Raw genomic sequence first — 13466 nt, forward strand, 5'->3', positions numbered from 1 at the left:
GGCAGCTGTCATGTTTGTTTACTAAGCTGTCACAAATGTGAGGTAATTTGAGGCTGCCTGAGGTTAAGCTCACTCCAATGATCTCGTGTCTGTTTCAGGTGTAGCTTGCACGCACAGGTAGTTGCCCTGACACACAAAGAATGTCTGGTCAGGTTACCCAGCACACACCATTCATGCTGTTGGCTCTGAAAGTGTGAGGTGTCACTGACCATGTTGCTACCCAGGTGCCAATTCAGAGCTGCAGGGTGAGCAGGGCAGGCTTGTGTGGGTACCTGCATCCAGCCTGAGTGGTTGTAGCAAGCTTTTGTATGTGAATGCTTCATCCTCTGTCACTGCACGTAGCCAACATGTTTGTAGCTAGTTGATCTGGAGTTTTGTAAGCTGGTAAACACATTGTTCACGCAGTGCAACTCTTAAAATTCGGCCTAAGCTTTGCTGACACCTCTTTTCTTGGTCTTTTTTTTTCTTTTCCTTTTCCCTGCAGAGGGCAGTGTTTCAGGGTTTATCACAAGAGGCCTTATCTGCCTGCATCCAGTCGCTGCTGGGAGCTGCCGATTCCATCAGCAAAAACAAGGTCAGAATCTGTGCTTTGGCTATGATTTCCACAGCCCCCAGCCCTTTGTATATCTAAAGTCATGAAGCAGTGGTTCAGAATTCTGTTAAAATCTTAGTCAAAGCATGTTGCCCTGCCCCCAGTGACTTGGTGGATTTGCCAGTTCTTAGTTATGGTTAATGTATTACAGGGCAAAGATAATGAATCACATGGTAGCATGTCTGAAAAGGTGGCATACAGATTGTAGCAATCATGTTTACAGGCTGCTTGAACTCATGGGAATTCAGTAAAGTGATGCCTAAAGGGAAATTTTTGCTGGAGGACTTCGTATTTATTTTCACTGCCTGTTACTCTTTTCTCTTTTTCTCTGCCTCCATTGTCTGAATTTTTAAAAATCTTTCTAACTTACGTTCACTGGGAAGAAGTTTTAAGTATTCTCTGCTGAGAACTGTATTATCAAAAGGTTTGGTCTGGTGTGTTGCTCAGAATTCAATGCAGATTCATCAAGTCATTTACACTTTAACTGTGTTTAAGTAGTTGGAGTAAACTTTTTTTCCCTGTCACAGTTCCTTTAAATCCTGTAGTAATTTGCTAATTCCTAACAGCCAGGAAGTGAATTAAAAAAGAAAAGTCTTAGTAGGGTAAAATGGTTGGATTTTTATAACCAGTAACTCTTTAGTAATGAAAAAGGTTTTAGTTCCGATTAGAAGTTATTTGTTTTAAAGTGTCTCTTTCGAGTGTCCTTTAAAAAAATCTGTTAAACATAGCAACTTTAAAAAGAAGTGCAAGCTACATTTCCCTTTAGCTTGAGCAGATAGCTATTTCCTGTGTAACTGGTTCAGAATTCTACAGTTAAATACCAATTCCAGCACTATGTACCTGGCCAGCATTGATTTAAAAGTACTGCAGAGAATGAAACTTGTTCTGCAATGAGCCCTAAATAGGTTGGCCCAGAACTAGGATCTCTACCACTTTCTTCTTGATGCATGTTAATTTAGTGTTATCTGGTAAAACGATGCATATAAGAATTTAAAAAAACCAAAACCAATCACCCCAAACAACTCAAGAGGCCCTTTCCACCACTCATTTTTAGTGAAATTTCTATTTGGTGAAAGTGCAGATTTAAATCTGATTTATTCTTTTCTATTTTATTTAACATTGTATCAAGGAAAGTCCTCTTCCTCGTTGCAAAACGAATTTGATTTCTAGAGTCTCCTCCTTTTACCTCAATGAGCCATGAACTTTAAAGATTAAAACCAGCACATGTTATAAAGCATGCAGTTAAAATAACAAGCAGTGCAAAATGCATCATTTAGATAGAGTGAACTTGGCCTTCTTTTACTATTTGTATCTTTGCTGCACTGTTTAGAAATTAACTAAGCTTTGTGTTTAATGACATGAGAAAAATGCGTTGTAAGACCTTTGCAGAACAGCACAGTTAATCAAGATTATTACAGGAACATTGACTTTTTTTAGTCATTGTAATGATGAAAACGAATTTAGAACCTCATGTTTTTCAACTATAAATTATGTGAATTACATGAAACTCCTCTCTCTGAAGAAGAATAAATTTGTATCTTTCAAATAGTGGATACCTTTACTTGATGAGGACATTTAGTAATATGGCTGTGTAATCTAATTCTTCTAAGAAATAGGAATAAAGTATCCCATTAAAGTAGAAGTAATGCTTCCGTAGTGCAGTGTATTAGGAGTAGTACAGAAACGGGATTTGTTGATCCCAGAGTGTAGTTAATCACACTACAGACTAATGGAAAAAGCTTGTTAAGTAATAAAACTGGAAACGTTGAAACTTTGCTCCTCATTTAATTGTTTGGGGTTTTTTTTTTACATGTAATGCATGTTCTTTCTCTTGTGCTGTAGACCCAGGTCGATGGACAGCTTTTCTTAATAAAACACCTTCTGATTCTTCGTGAACAAATTGCTCCTTTCCACACTGATTTCACCATTAAGGAAATTTCCCTGGACCTTAAGAAAACTAGAGGTACTAAACAGCTGCTGGCTACAGAATGGGATAGGATTGTCTTCCCTTTGTGCCAGCAAAAGTTTTGGGTTTATTTTATGTTCACTTGCAATGACCTGTATGCTTTTTCTAATCTCTTGCTTTGTTCCTAGCTTTTCTGAAAAAAACCAAAACCATTCTCCTACGCGGGGCAATTCAAAATGTATCTAATAAATTCCTTATTTTTGTATGAAATGCGTTTGCCTGCTTTCACTGCTGACCTAACTCATTTATCCAGTCTTTTTTAAGAACAGCTAAATAATCTACATTTCTATTGCACAGAATTGTCTTTCCTCTTTTCTGACCTGTTAAAGGAATATCTTTCCTTTCTGCTGCTTAGCAGGGGAATTCAACAATACATAGTCAACTTAGCTAGAGCAAATTAAGATTTCCTGGACCTTTCTGTGAGGTTTTTGTTTTGAGAAGGATTTCTTATTTTGCAAGATCAATGAACAGTATCGGTATTATGGTATTATGTAGCAAGCATGTCTCCTGTAAGAAAATAGTAGTAGTGGCCATGGTCATGGTTTTTGAGATTGTACTATTGTTCCCTTACAAAATTCATGAAAAAAGCTCTTAACACAAAATTGAACTGTCATGCACTTTCCAAGTTGTAAGGATAATGGGAAAAATTATTGGAAGCATGTCGAGTTTCTCTCTTTCCATTCCAGAAGAGAAAGCTGAAGAAATAACTTCTCTTTCCTGCTAATATTTTGCAGTCTTAACTCTGAGCAAGCATTTCTTACACTAACCATTTCACTTGTTGCATTTGAACATCAATGAAACCTCCTACCTGTTGAGTGGTTTCTAGTTGACTGGAGGTTAAAGGGCAAATACATCCTTTTGGTGTCTTGCCCTGGCTGACACACAAGTTTCTTCTCCATATTCATTTAATGGAATAAATTTTTGTGCCAGCCAGTGCTTTGCAGGTGGTAGTGGTAAGTAATGGAAAACACTTTCTTTATATTGGGTGGTGGTGGCAGTGGTGTTGAAAAGATGTATGTTGTGCTTAATTCTTACTGTGGTGTAGCATAGGCCAGTAGGGCTCTTATATTTGAGATGAGTTGTAGAGGAAAAATAATATGGCTAATAGTTTTACTGTGTTCTACCAAACTTCCTGCACACAGGTTTAAGATTTAGTTTGGTATTTACAGATGAAGTGGGACTGCTTACTGTAAAAGTCATGCTTTTGTCCAATTTCTTTGAAGTAGTATAATGTTAAGGTACATGTAACTGAAATATTAGGTGGGAAGAAGGACTAGCTTATAGTCTTCTAATCAATAATTTGGGAAATCTTTGGAATTTCTGAAATTTCTGGTAAAAAATTCAGAGAACAAAAATAATCTTGCTCTGTGTTCACCTTTCACTACATAGGAGTGCAGGTTCTTAGTTCAGTGCAAAATCTACAAACCTATATATTTGGTATTATCTCTTTATTTAATGTCTCAGAAAACACTTCTTTTACTCTTACATATTTTTTCCCTCCCCTGTTTCATACAGAATGCAGAATTCCTTTTGAAGTGGAAAAAAAAAAGCAGATAGATTTGTAGGATGATAAATGGATGACAGTAGGGTGAAAAGCTATACTGTAACTAATAATTTTCTTTTTCCCAATTTGACTAGATTTCAGTGTGCCAGCATCCTGTTGAGACTATAGGTGTAATTTCAGTATCTTGTGTTATTTACAGACATTGTTGCTTTTCCTTCTTGAGACTTGTGTAGAGAACATAAACATGAGTGTTTATCAACCTTGATGTTTTGTTGTTTTGTCCTAACTAAAGCAGCTAAGCACAGAAGAAAAAAGTGCCAATTAAAAGTTGTTTCATACAACTGTAGTTGGTTTTCCCAGGCAATGTGTGCAAAATTTTTGTTTGTAAATGCCTAAATAGCTTATGTAAGTCTTCCACTTGTAGATTACAGTAAGAAGAAAAGGAGAGCTCACACAATTTTCATGGTTATAGCACTGCAGTTAATATCAGCAACTTGTTAATTTCTTGTAATGTATTTATCTGTTTAGACTGTGCAACTTTAAGGTACAGGTGTATCATAGGTGCCACTGAAAAGTAGTGAATTAAGCTTTGTGTGCTTCTGTGCATGTGCACTTGTGCATCCACTCTGAGCAGTGCTAGAGTCATTAATGTAGCAGTCATAGTCATTCATGCTGGGCCATTTTTATGCATAAATGAGTGATTAGAGTTTGTAGTTCCTGGAGCTGAGTGGCATTGACTTACAGTGTGAGTGACTTTCTGATTCACAGATGCAGCATTTAAAATCCTGAATCCTAAGGCAGTTTCAAGATTTTTTAGACTGAACAGCAACAATGCCTTGATACAGTTCTTACTGGAGGTAATGTGGAGTCTTATTGTGTTAAGAAAAATTGGGTCATTTAAATGTGTGGTGATCTCTGGCAGTTAAAAAGAAGAGAATTGTTGTTCTCTGTTCAAGGGTACTCCAGAAATCAGAGAACATTATATTGACTCCAAGAAAGATGTAGATCGTCATCTGAAATCAGCTTGTGAGCAGTTTATTCAGCAGCAAACCAAACAGTTTATAGACCAGCTGGAGGAGTTCATGACAAAGGTACAAATGTAGTGTATGTTTGTTAACCTAACTGAAGTACTGGGAGGATAAGGGAATTGGTATTTAAATTGGGTATATGACAATCTGCTGTGCTGTGTGATTAGCTGAAGATAATGTGCTTTCCTTTAAGTTCCAACAGCAATTTTCCAGGCATTTTTGAGATTAATGGAGTTAAAGGAACATGTCATAGCTTGTTTTTACAAGCAACCCTTGTGTTCTTTGATCAAGAAGCTTTAATTTTTCCTTGAATTGTAACAAGTGTGTGAAGGTTGGCAGGAGCTTTTCTTTCTGCAGAAACTACTTTGATTGCATTTGTAAGCCTTCAAAAACAGTCTTGGGTCATGTTGTTCTTGAGGGAGTATTGGATGTCTTGTTCAATGCATTTCTTTCTAGAACCTGCTCTAGAGGCCTAGGATTTCTAGAGAAAACCTCTCAAGAGGATCTATTCTGAACCTTAGGTCCTGAGAATAAGTGACATGACCTCTCAGAAACTGGGGCCACAGCATTGCATGGACTGCAGATATCCTAGCTGCTGATTTTTAAAGAATTTAGAAGATGACAGTATTAAATTTACTCATGCCTGTCATGCTGGGGTTGGGGTCAGTGGCATGCCTAAAATATAGATGGGTAATTGGTGAGATTGATAGATTGTCTGAGTGATCTCAGTGATTCATTGGGAATCTGGGGAATTTGACTAAGCTGCTTAAGGATAAGTCTCTTTTGAGGTTTTGTATCCTTAGGTGCCTAAGCATCTTTGTAAATTAAATCCCATTTAGAATTTTACTTTCAAGAATTGATCACGGTTGTAATTTTGAATTGCATTTCTGTCAAGCTGCTTCCCCTGTGTGTTGTTAAGTCAGGCCATAGAAGAGACAGATCAGTGGAGATTCTGTACACTGTGGTATCTCAGAGAGTTGTGCAATTTTTAGTTGGATATTTTGTTGTGAACTCAACTGAAAGAAACATCATTTTGTTGATTTTACTTCTTTTAGGCAGCTGCTTTAAAAACAATGGCCACTCAAGGAGGTCCCAATTACAGCCTTTCACAGCAACCTTGGGCACAACCAGGTATTTACTTTGGTTTATATTCATGTTACTATTAGGAATCTGAAGAGGTGGCCGAAATAACTTGGACTGAGACTGTGATTGATTTTGAAAAATTCTACATGTAAGAACTGTCTACTTTTTTCTTGCAAATCCTGGCTTCCATTTGAGCCTGTGTGCTATTTGAAATGTCTTAAGCCAGCTCTAAAAACCTGAAAAACTTCAGAATATGTGTTTAATTGGTGCAGTAGATGAATGCCTTGAGTATTTCTCAAGCTGTGATTGTTCGTGTGATTGTGCTGTTTACATGTGATTGCACGTAAACAGCATTTCTGCAACTGCATACAGAATGTGCTTAAGGAATTAATTAATTGTGTTATGATAAAGCTTTTACTTGTGTAGGAAAGAATGAATCCTCACTGACGCCTTATTGTCTGTACATTTGGTATTTACTTTGTTTTGAGTTTTCCTGTCACCATGCAAAAATGGAATCTGGGTTTGTTTCCCTATTTTTTAAAAATTCAAGTGTGAACACTTTGTAGGAACATTTGGAGCAGTTTTAGATGTTCCTTGGTTGTTTTGTTCTTCACTTTACAAAGCTGTGCTTCTGGATGAAAAACTCTGATTATTCCAAATCATACACTGGAACCTTCTGTTGCATCATATTCTTAAGATGCAAAGCCAGCCATGTTTATACATAATTCAGTGCTGCTCCATAGGTCAGACACTCTCAAGGGCTAACTCGAGGGTCTACTTAATATCTCCCTCTTCTTCAGGAGTTTTTAAATGTTTGTTTGGAGATAATTATGTGTATAGAAGCAAATTGAATCAGAGTTTCTGCTGTTTCCTGGAGTCATTTGTCTGGGAAGTAGGACTAGGCAGAAAATTTAGATGTGGCAGAAGTTGAGGGGGGTAAAAACCCTCACAGGATTTTAATTTCAGTACTTGAAAACTACAGAATGTATTTTTCCGCTGGCCTTTAGGCGATGATCTTGTGAAATCATTAAAATTCCTAGCAATAAAGAAAGAAGGTCTTGTCTGACAGAGGATTCCTGTCTGGTTAATTCAAAATCCAGATTTCTGTGTAGCCTTTCCTCTCACAAACATGGCCTATAACCAGTAAGGAGGATTTGTGATTCTGTTCTCTTTGCTAGCACTGTTTCCCAGCAGTTGCTTTTCCAGTTAGATTTTTTGGGAGGGAGCCTATGTAGAACTTAGTTGCTATTGAAGGGCTGTGATTTCAGAAGCCTCAGGAGGATGTGGTAGCTTTCAGAAATGGGATGGATACATTTTCTGCAGGGAATGGAAGCAGGGTCTGGCAAGCTGTGGTCCTGTGATGGGTTTGACGCTGCACAGCCCAGCGCCCCCTCTCTCCCTTCCACTCAAACCTCTGGTAATGATCCGCCCCAGGAGAGTGGAGGTGATTTTCTGGAGTGTAGGTTTCAGCAAGCAAAACTCCATTTTAGCCCGTTAAACACATTTGCTTTTACTTTCAGCAAAGATCAACGATCTGGTCTCTTCCACTTACAAGACAATAAAAACAAAGTTGCCATCAACTTTACGAAGCATGTCCTTATACTTGTCCAATAAAGATACAGAATTAATTCTGTTTAAGCCAGTCAGGGTGAGTACTGCTGCCATGTTTTCCTGTAGATGTTTCATGGTGATATCTTTAGCTTAAAAAAGCCAAATCCAAACAGCTCTACTGCTCTCACTTGTACTGTGCAACACATGGATACTACAGGGAAGTAACTGCTGCTCTTTATTGTGTACATCTTCCACCTGGCACCAAATGAGTTGCCATAAGGAAAATTAACTCTGTCCCACACCAACCAGTCGATTTTGGTCAGTTATGCATGGGCAAGAGCACCAGAGGCAGAAAGGGTGATACAGACTGAGTGGAAAACCTGCTGTAAACCATCAGGGGAGCCAAGCTTGAGTATTAAGCTTCCAGGTTAAGTCTTTAGGACTCAGTGTTTCACTTTAGCACATCTAACTGAAGTTTTAATCTCATGGCTAATGTGGATTCCTGTAGCTGTTTTGGGGCTTGTTTTAGAAAAAATGTCCTTGGAGCTTGACTGCTTCTCTCTCCCTGGTCACTTCAGTAGCTATTCCATGTACATTGTGTTTATTCTGGTTTAAGATGGGTGTTGTGTTTTTTAATATTGATTTTTTCTTCTTTTCTTTAAAAGAATAACATTCAGCAAATGTTCCAGAAACTCCATGCTCTGTTAAAGGAAGAATTTAGTAATGAAGACCTCCAGATCATAGCTTGTCCTTCAATGGAACAGGTATATATTGAAGGTCCCTATTTTATCAGTTGCTCTTTCATGTGACTGGCTTTTATAAACATAGATTTTTTTCATTTTTTGTATTTCCAGTGTTCAGTATCATTATTTATTTCTTATCCCCCTTAATCCTGGATGATTAAACTTTGGGCTTTATCTGATCTTAAAACTCTCAGCTAGGAGAGGACTTTGGTTGGGTTTTTTTAATGAATGTCTAATAGATTTTCCTAAACCAAGGTGATGATTGATGTTTCTGGGAATTGAGTTTTACAGCACTGTAGAGGAGTCTTGCCATTTCCTGGCATTGTCTTCTTGGAAAGGTATCAAAGCCTGTGAATATGCCTTAAAAAAACTGCATTTGAAGGCAGTCTTTCCTTTGACAAATACAAAAACCAGCAGCTTTTACATTTAGGAAGCACGAGAATGAATTGCTAGAGTGCATTCGAAGTGAATTGTAGAGAGAAAATGTGCAGGTGTTTATGGAAGTGTAACCCTGCATGTTCTGTAGGCTCAGAGATAATTTGGGTTAAGAATTCCTTCTATTAGGATTCTCTGTCAGAAACCAAGTAGGCTTTTAAAAATGTCACTTTGACCTTAGTAGTCTAGGGAATGTGGGTAGAATCTTGATTATCACAGGATAATTTAAGCAGGTAATCTAGTTTATGGATTAGAGGATGTTGCCTGAAGTGTGTGTGGCCACAGGCATGTGCGATAACTGTCCTGGAGCACTGTCCTGGAGTGGGAGTGATGCACCATAAGGAGGTGAGGTTACCCTGGAGGAGATGGCTCCCCTTAATTGTTTATCTGATGAACCTTAGGATCACTTACCCTACAAATGGAAGTGTGTGGGAAACCATGTTGTAATCTATGGGAAACAAGTACTGTGGAGGATCCCAAGTGTGTTTCAGATATTTGAGGTGAATGGTAACATTTTTTGCCAGTTTACCTGTTTTTTTGGAATTTCTTGACAACACATGAAGTTACTTCAGGAAGTTTATTACAGTAGTTTGTGACTGCTGAAATGACTGGTCAGCATAGTCGTCATTTTAAAAAGCATTTGACTGGAAATTTTGGCTGTTGTTTTGTAACTGTCTTCTGATTAATGATCTTCCTAGGAATCTTGTTTAAAGGTTAAAATGTGACACATCAGTTCTAAAACTTGGCTTCCCTAACATAGGCTTTCATTTTGTCTTTCAGGTGAACTTACTCTTGTCGATGTCCAAGTAGGCCAAGAGTGAGGCTGCTTGGAATAAGCTTCAGCCAAATGCCAGGGAGTGAAGGGAATGCAGAGACATTTGCTTGAAGTCAGCGAAGGATCCCTGTGCAGTCTGGTCTGCATCAAAACTATCCAGGCTGCTTTACCCTGTTTTAGGGAAAAAACCCCAAATGAACAGGTTTCTTGATTTGGTAAAGGTCTTACTTTTCATTGGCTTGAGCAGTGGGCAGAAGAAAGTGAAACAAAAACCTCTTATGGAAGCTCAATTACTGCCTTTTCTAGGTATTTTCAAAATTGAAAACTTTTTTTGGTTTGTTTTTTTAATGTAAAAACCAATCTTGCTTTCCCTTAATGAGTTGATATATGCAATGGAAAGTCACACTTTTAAAGAGATGCTGGAAATGCAGTGCAGGAAATCAAATGAGAGCAGCAATAGATATTTCTGAGAGTTGGGAGATGACCATATTGGTATGACAGTTAGACTTAAGCAGGCATGCTCTGAGTTTTTCTGTAACTTCTCTGAAAATCCTGGTAATCCACCACATGCTTGAAAGTAGTTCAAAGGTTCTTGCTTGGGAAACCTTAATTTCCCACATGTGAAGTGTTTCTTGGAACACTGGATGGGCTGTCTTTCTTACACTCTTGTGACAGGGAGTTATGAGGCCTGACCTGAAGTGTCATAATCTAGCCTTTCTCCATGTGAAGGTCTCAGATCCTTGGGATTTGCAATGGAAAGCTGTGCAACATAATTTCTGTTGTTTCTGAGTGAACTACATGTTTTCAGATGCTTTACAGCACTGCTTAGCACTGAGAGTTTCGGCTATCTAATTTTAGGGCAGAGTTAGTGTTTTTGCCTTTCTCAAGATCAGATGGTGGTGTCACATTGTTTACAGTGGGAGTCTGGAGCTTGCACAGCCTTTGTGCCCTGGAGAAAGTGCTGATCAGGGGGTGTGGGGATGCCTGAAACTGAAGTGCAAGGCTGTCAAATCTGCATTGTAAAGCGAGGATAAGTACTCGGTGACTGGTAAACAGTGCACGCTGTTGAGTGAGCATTAATTGGACATTAGTGTGGAAAGCTGGATGCTAAATGCCTGGCCCTTAATGGAATGAACACTTCAGGGTCTCTCGGTGTGTAAATCTTCATGGTGCAGCACTGTAAAATGAAAATGTAGTGGGTTATGTGACAGATCTTTAACTTATTTATAAAGCCTATTCTGTACTTTGGAATATGAAGAAATTTCCTTGCACATCGGTGATATTTTGATTTAATAATTTTCCTGATATAAATAACAAGAGTGGAGTATAAGACGGTAGGACTGAAAGCTACCACAAGAAGTGTTACAGCAGTGGTGCTGAAATACATAAATGATACTAATAGGACCTTACATGACTCCTTAAAAATTAAGTAAAGGAACTAACTAGGAGAAAAGCTTGACCTCTCCCTTTACTTATGTAGAAATACAGTCTGTAAAATAATGTCCAGTGCATTGTAATATATGTATATTTGTTTTTTATAAGGTTTTTCAGAAGGACTGCATGGTCACTGTACAGAGTTATGACTAACTTAATGCAGACATTGTACAGAAGAGTTGTGAAGGGTAAACCATGGCAGTAGTCGCTCTTGTGCTTGGGATCTTTTTCTCTCTTAGAGTACCCAGACAGCTCTAGGACAGCTGGTGGAAGGATTAGAAGAGCAATCAGTTTATACAGCCTGTTTGCTAAATGAACATTTGTTTAAACATGTACAGTTTCAGATATTTACGTTTACAAATAGTGTAAATAGTTTCAAAAGATTAATTTAAGATGCTTTATATTATCTGACTAGAAACTTGCTGTTTTTAATTTTTTAAAATAAAAATGTTGCCTCCTATTTTGGTCCAAGAGTAAAGCTTTATTCTGTATCCTGGGGCTTGTCTGTCAAGATAACTGCAATACAGAGACAATAAACATCCTAATAAGCACAGGTTGTGCATTGCTGAGAAGTGTTCTTTTTTTAGCAGTAAGAGAATTGAGTTTGACACAGATATACCTGAGTGCTGAATGTACAGCTAATTGTTAAATATATGCCTCTTTATGGTTATAATAAAAGTAAATTTGTATTTTCTTTACTGACAAGCAGTCTTGTGTGACTAAATGGTCCCTTTCCTTGCAGTTTTGTTAGAAGGAAGAAACCACAACTGTGAACCACAACTGTAATACAAGAACATATTTTAGCTAAGTTGGCTTTTACTAAGAGAGCTTGGGAGCTGTGGCAGAAAACACAAGTATTACTGTGTTTGATGACTGTTCCTGCCTGCTTACTCACAGACTCATTTACCAGAGTTTCTCATTACCCTGTGGTGCTCTTCTGGCCCTTGGTGGTGTGAAACACATCATGCAGAAGCTTGTGGTTTGTCCCCTGTAATGTCAGCATGAAGCTTCCCTTCACCCTCTGGCTTTCACAGTGCCATTTGAATGGAACTATCCAAGTAAAAGCTCTCCTTCCCTGTGGAATTCAGCTTGTGTCTGAGAGGTGTGGGGCAGTGATGTGTGACTAGAGCTTCCTGGTCACTTGAAGGCTCCTCTAGGGGTCTGGCCCTTTGGATTGTATCCAAATGAGATGAATGCCTGGTCAGCTTTTGGACAACAGTGATGCCTGCAGCAAAATCTTACGCTGTGCCGTGTGTTTTCCAAGCAAATCCTAATAGTTCTTTTCTCAAACTGCATCTTTGGTATTGACAAAGTGACGTGGGTGTGAAAAGGGGGAAAAGTCTGTGCTGCTGAAGCAAATCCTGGTGACTGCAGGTAGACCCAGCTCTGTCCACAAATGCTGTTTTCTCCCACTCTTGTGCATTTTCATCCCCATTGAGCCCTAAAAGCAAGCAAATATGTGGAGAGAGTCAGGTCTTTTATATCAAAGACCTAAATAGCACAAAAAGAAAAAAGAATCAGCTGGTTCCTTTCAGTGGTGGCCAACCGTGCCACTATGCCATAGGAATTGCCATCAGCTGGAGCCTGGAATCCCAAGAGACACCTTGTGTTCCCTCTCTTGGATTGCCCCTGATCCCTGTGCCCAGGCTGCTCTCTGCCATCCCCTCTGCACCAGCCCAGGTGTCTCTGGCTGAGAGCCAAAGCAAGCGGGTTGGGCACACTTGGCACAGCTAGTTCCCAGATTTCCAGTTCCTCAGCTGCAGTGTGGAAGCCAGGTGCTCCAAGGCACTGTGCATTTGGTGTGTAACCCTGCTGGTCACACTGGGATCCACCACGTGCTGTCAGCTGAGGCAAACCTGCTTACAAGGACTTGGTGCACAGATGGGCATTGTGAGCTTGAAGAAAGGAGTTTTGTTTCCATTGCAAAGTGACTGTCACCACCCTGATAAGGGAAAAGTTGGTCTGAAATGCTGATGTGACTGCTTGCTGTGAGCACTAATTTCTTGTGTTTCAGTATTTCATGCAGGTAGGAGATAACAAAATGCAAGGAGTGATATCACTGAGAAAGATTGCCAAAAGTATTGCAACACTGATTATTGCAGAGCAGGCTCATGAGCTGAATGTTTTCAGACTGAAGGAGGAGCTCCTCTTTTCTTTCTGGCCAGCTAAGTGGGTGACTTTCTCTGGATCTTTCAGCTGCAAAGAGAGCCCTTGCAGAGTGAAGGATGTTAGTGCTAAACTCTCTCAGGGGGGGCTGAGTGGGAGAGCATCCTGCATCTCTTGTAACCCAACCTTTCACTGCAACCTGCCATGGGTGCGCTTTCCCTTCATGCTTGTGGAGCACACTAACCCTAC

At 39.2% G+C, this 13466-nt stretch overlaps 1 protein-coding gene across 1 annotated transcript in view; it reads left to right on the forward strand.

Annotated features, from left to right (window-relative positions):
- Positions 1–9886, forward strand: part of COG3 (component of oligomeric golgi complex 3) — a 28716-nt gene extending 18830 nt beyond the window's left edge. The window contains exons 16-23 of the mRNA XM_058018495.1: positions 485–574; positions 2435–2555; positions 4831–4919; positions 5019–5153; positions 6146–6221; positions 7694–7821; positions 8390–8488; positions 9683–9886. Of these exons, the coding sequence (XP_057874478.1) occupies positions 485–574; positions 2435–2555; positions 4831–4919; positions 5019–5153; positions 6146–6221; positions 7694–7821; positions 8390–8488; positions 9683–9712 (768 nt within the window). The 3' untranslated portion in view covers positions 9713–9886. The remainder of the gene's footprint in view (positions 1–484; positions 575–2434; positions 2556–4830; positions 4920–5018; positions 5154–6145; positions 6222–7693; positions 7822–8389; positions 8489–9682) is intronic.
- The last annotated feature ends 3580 nt before the right edge of the window (positions 9887–13466 follow it).

This window comes from Melospiza georgiana, chromosome 2, assembly GCF_028018845.1.
Source record: "Melospiza georgiana isolate bMelGeo1 chromosome 2, bMelGeo1.pri, whole genome shotgun sequence".
Taxonomy (NCBI): Eukaryota; Metazoa; Chordata; class Aves; order Passeriformes; family Passerellidae; genus Melospiza; species Melospiza georgiana.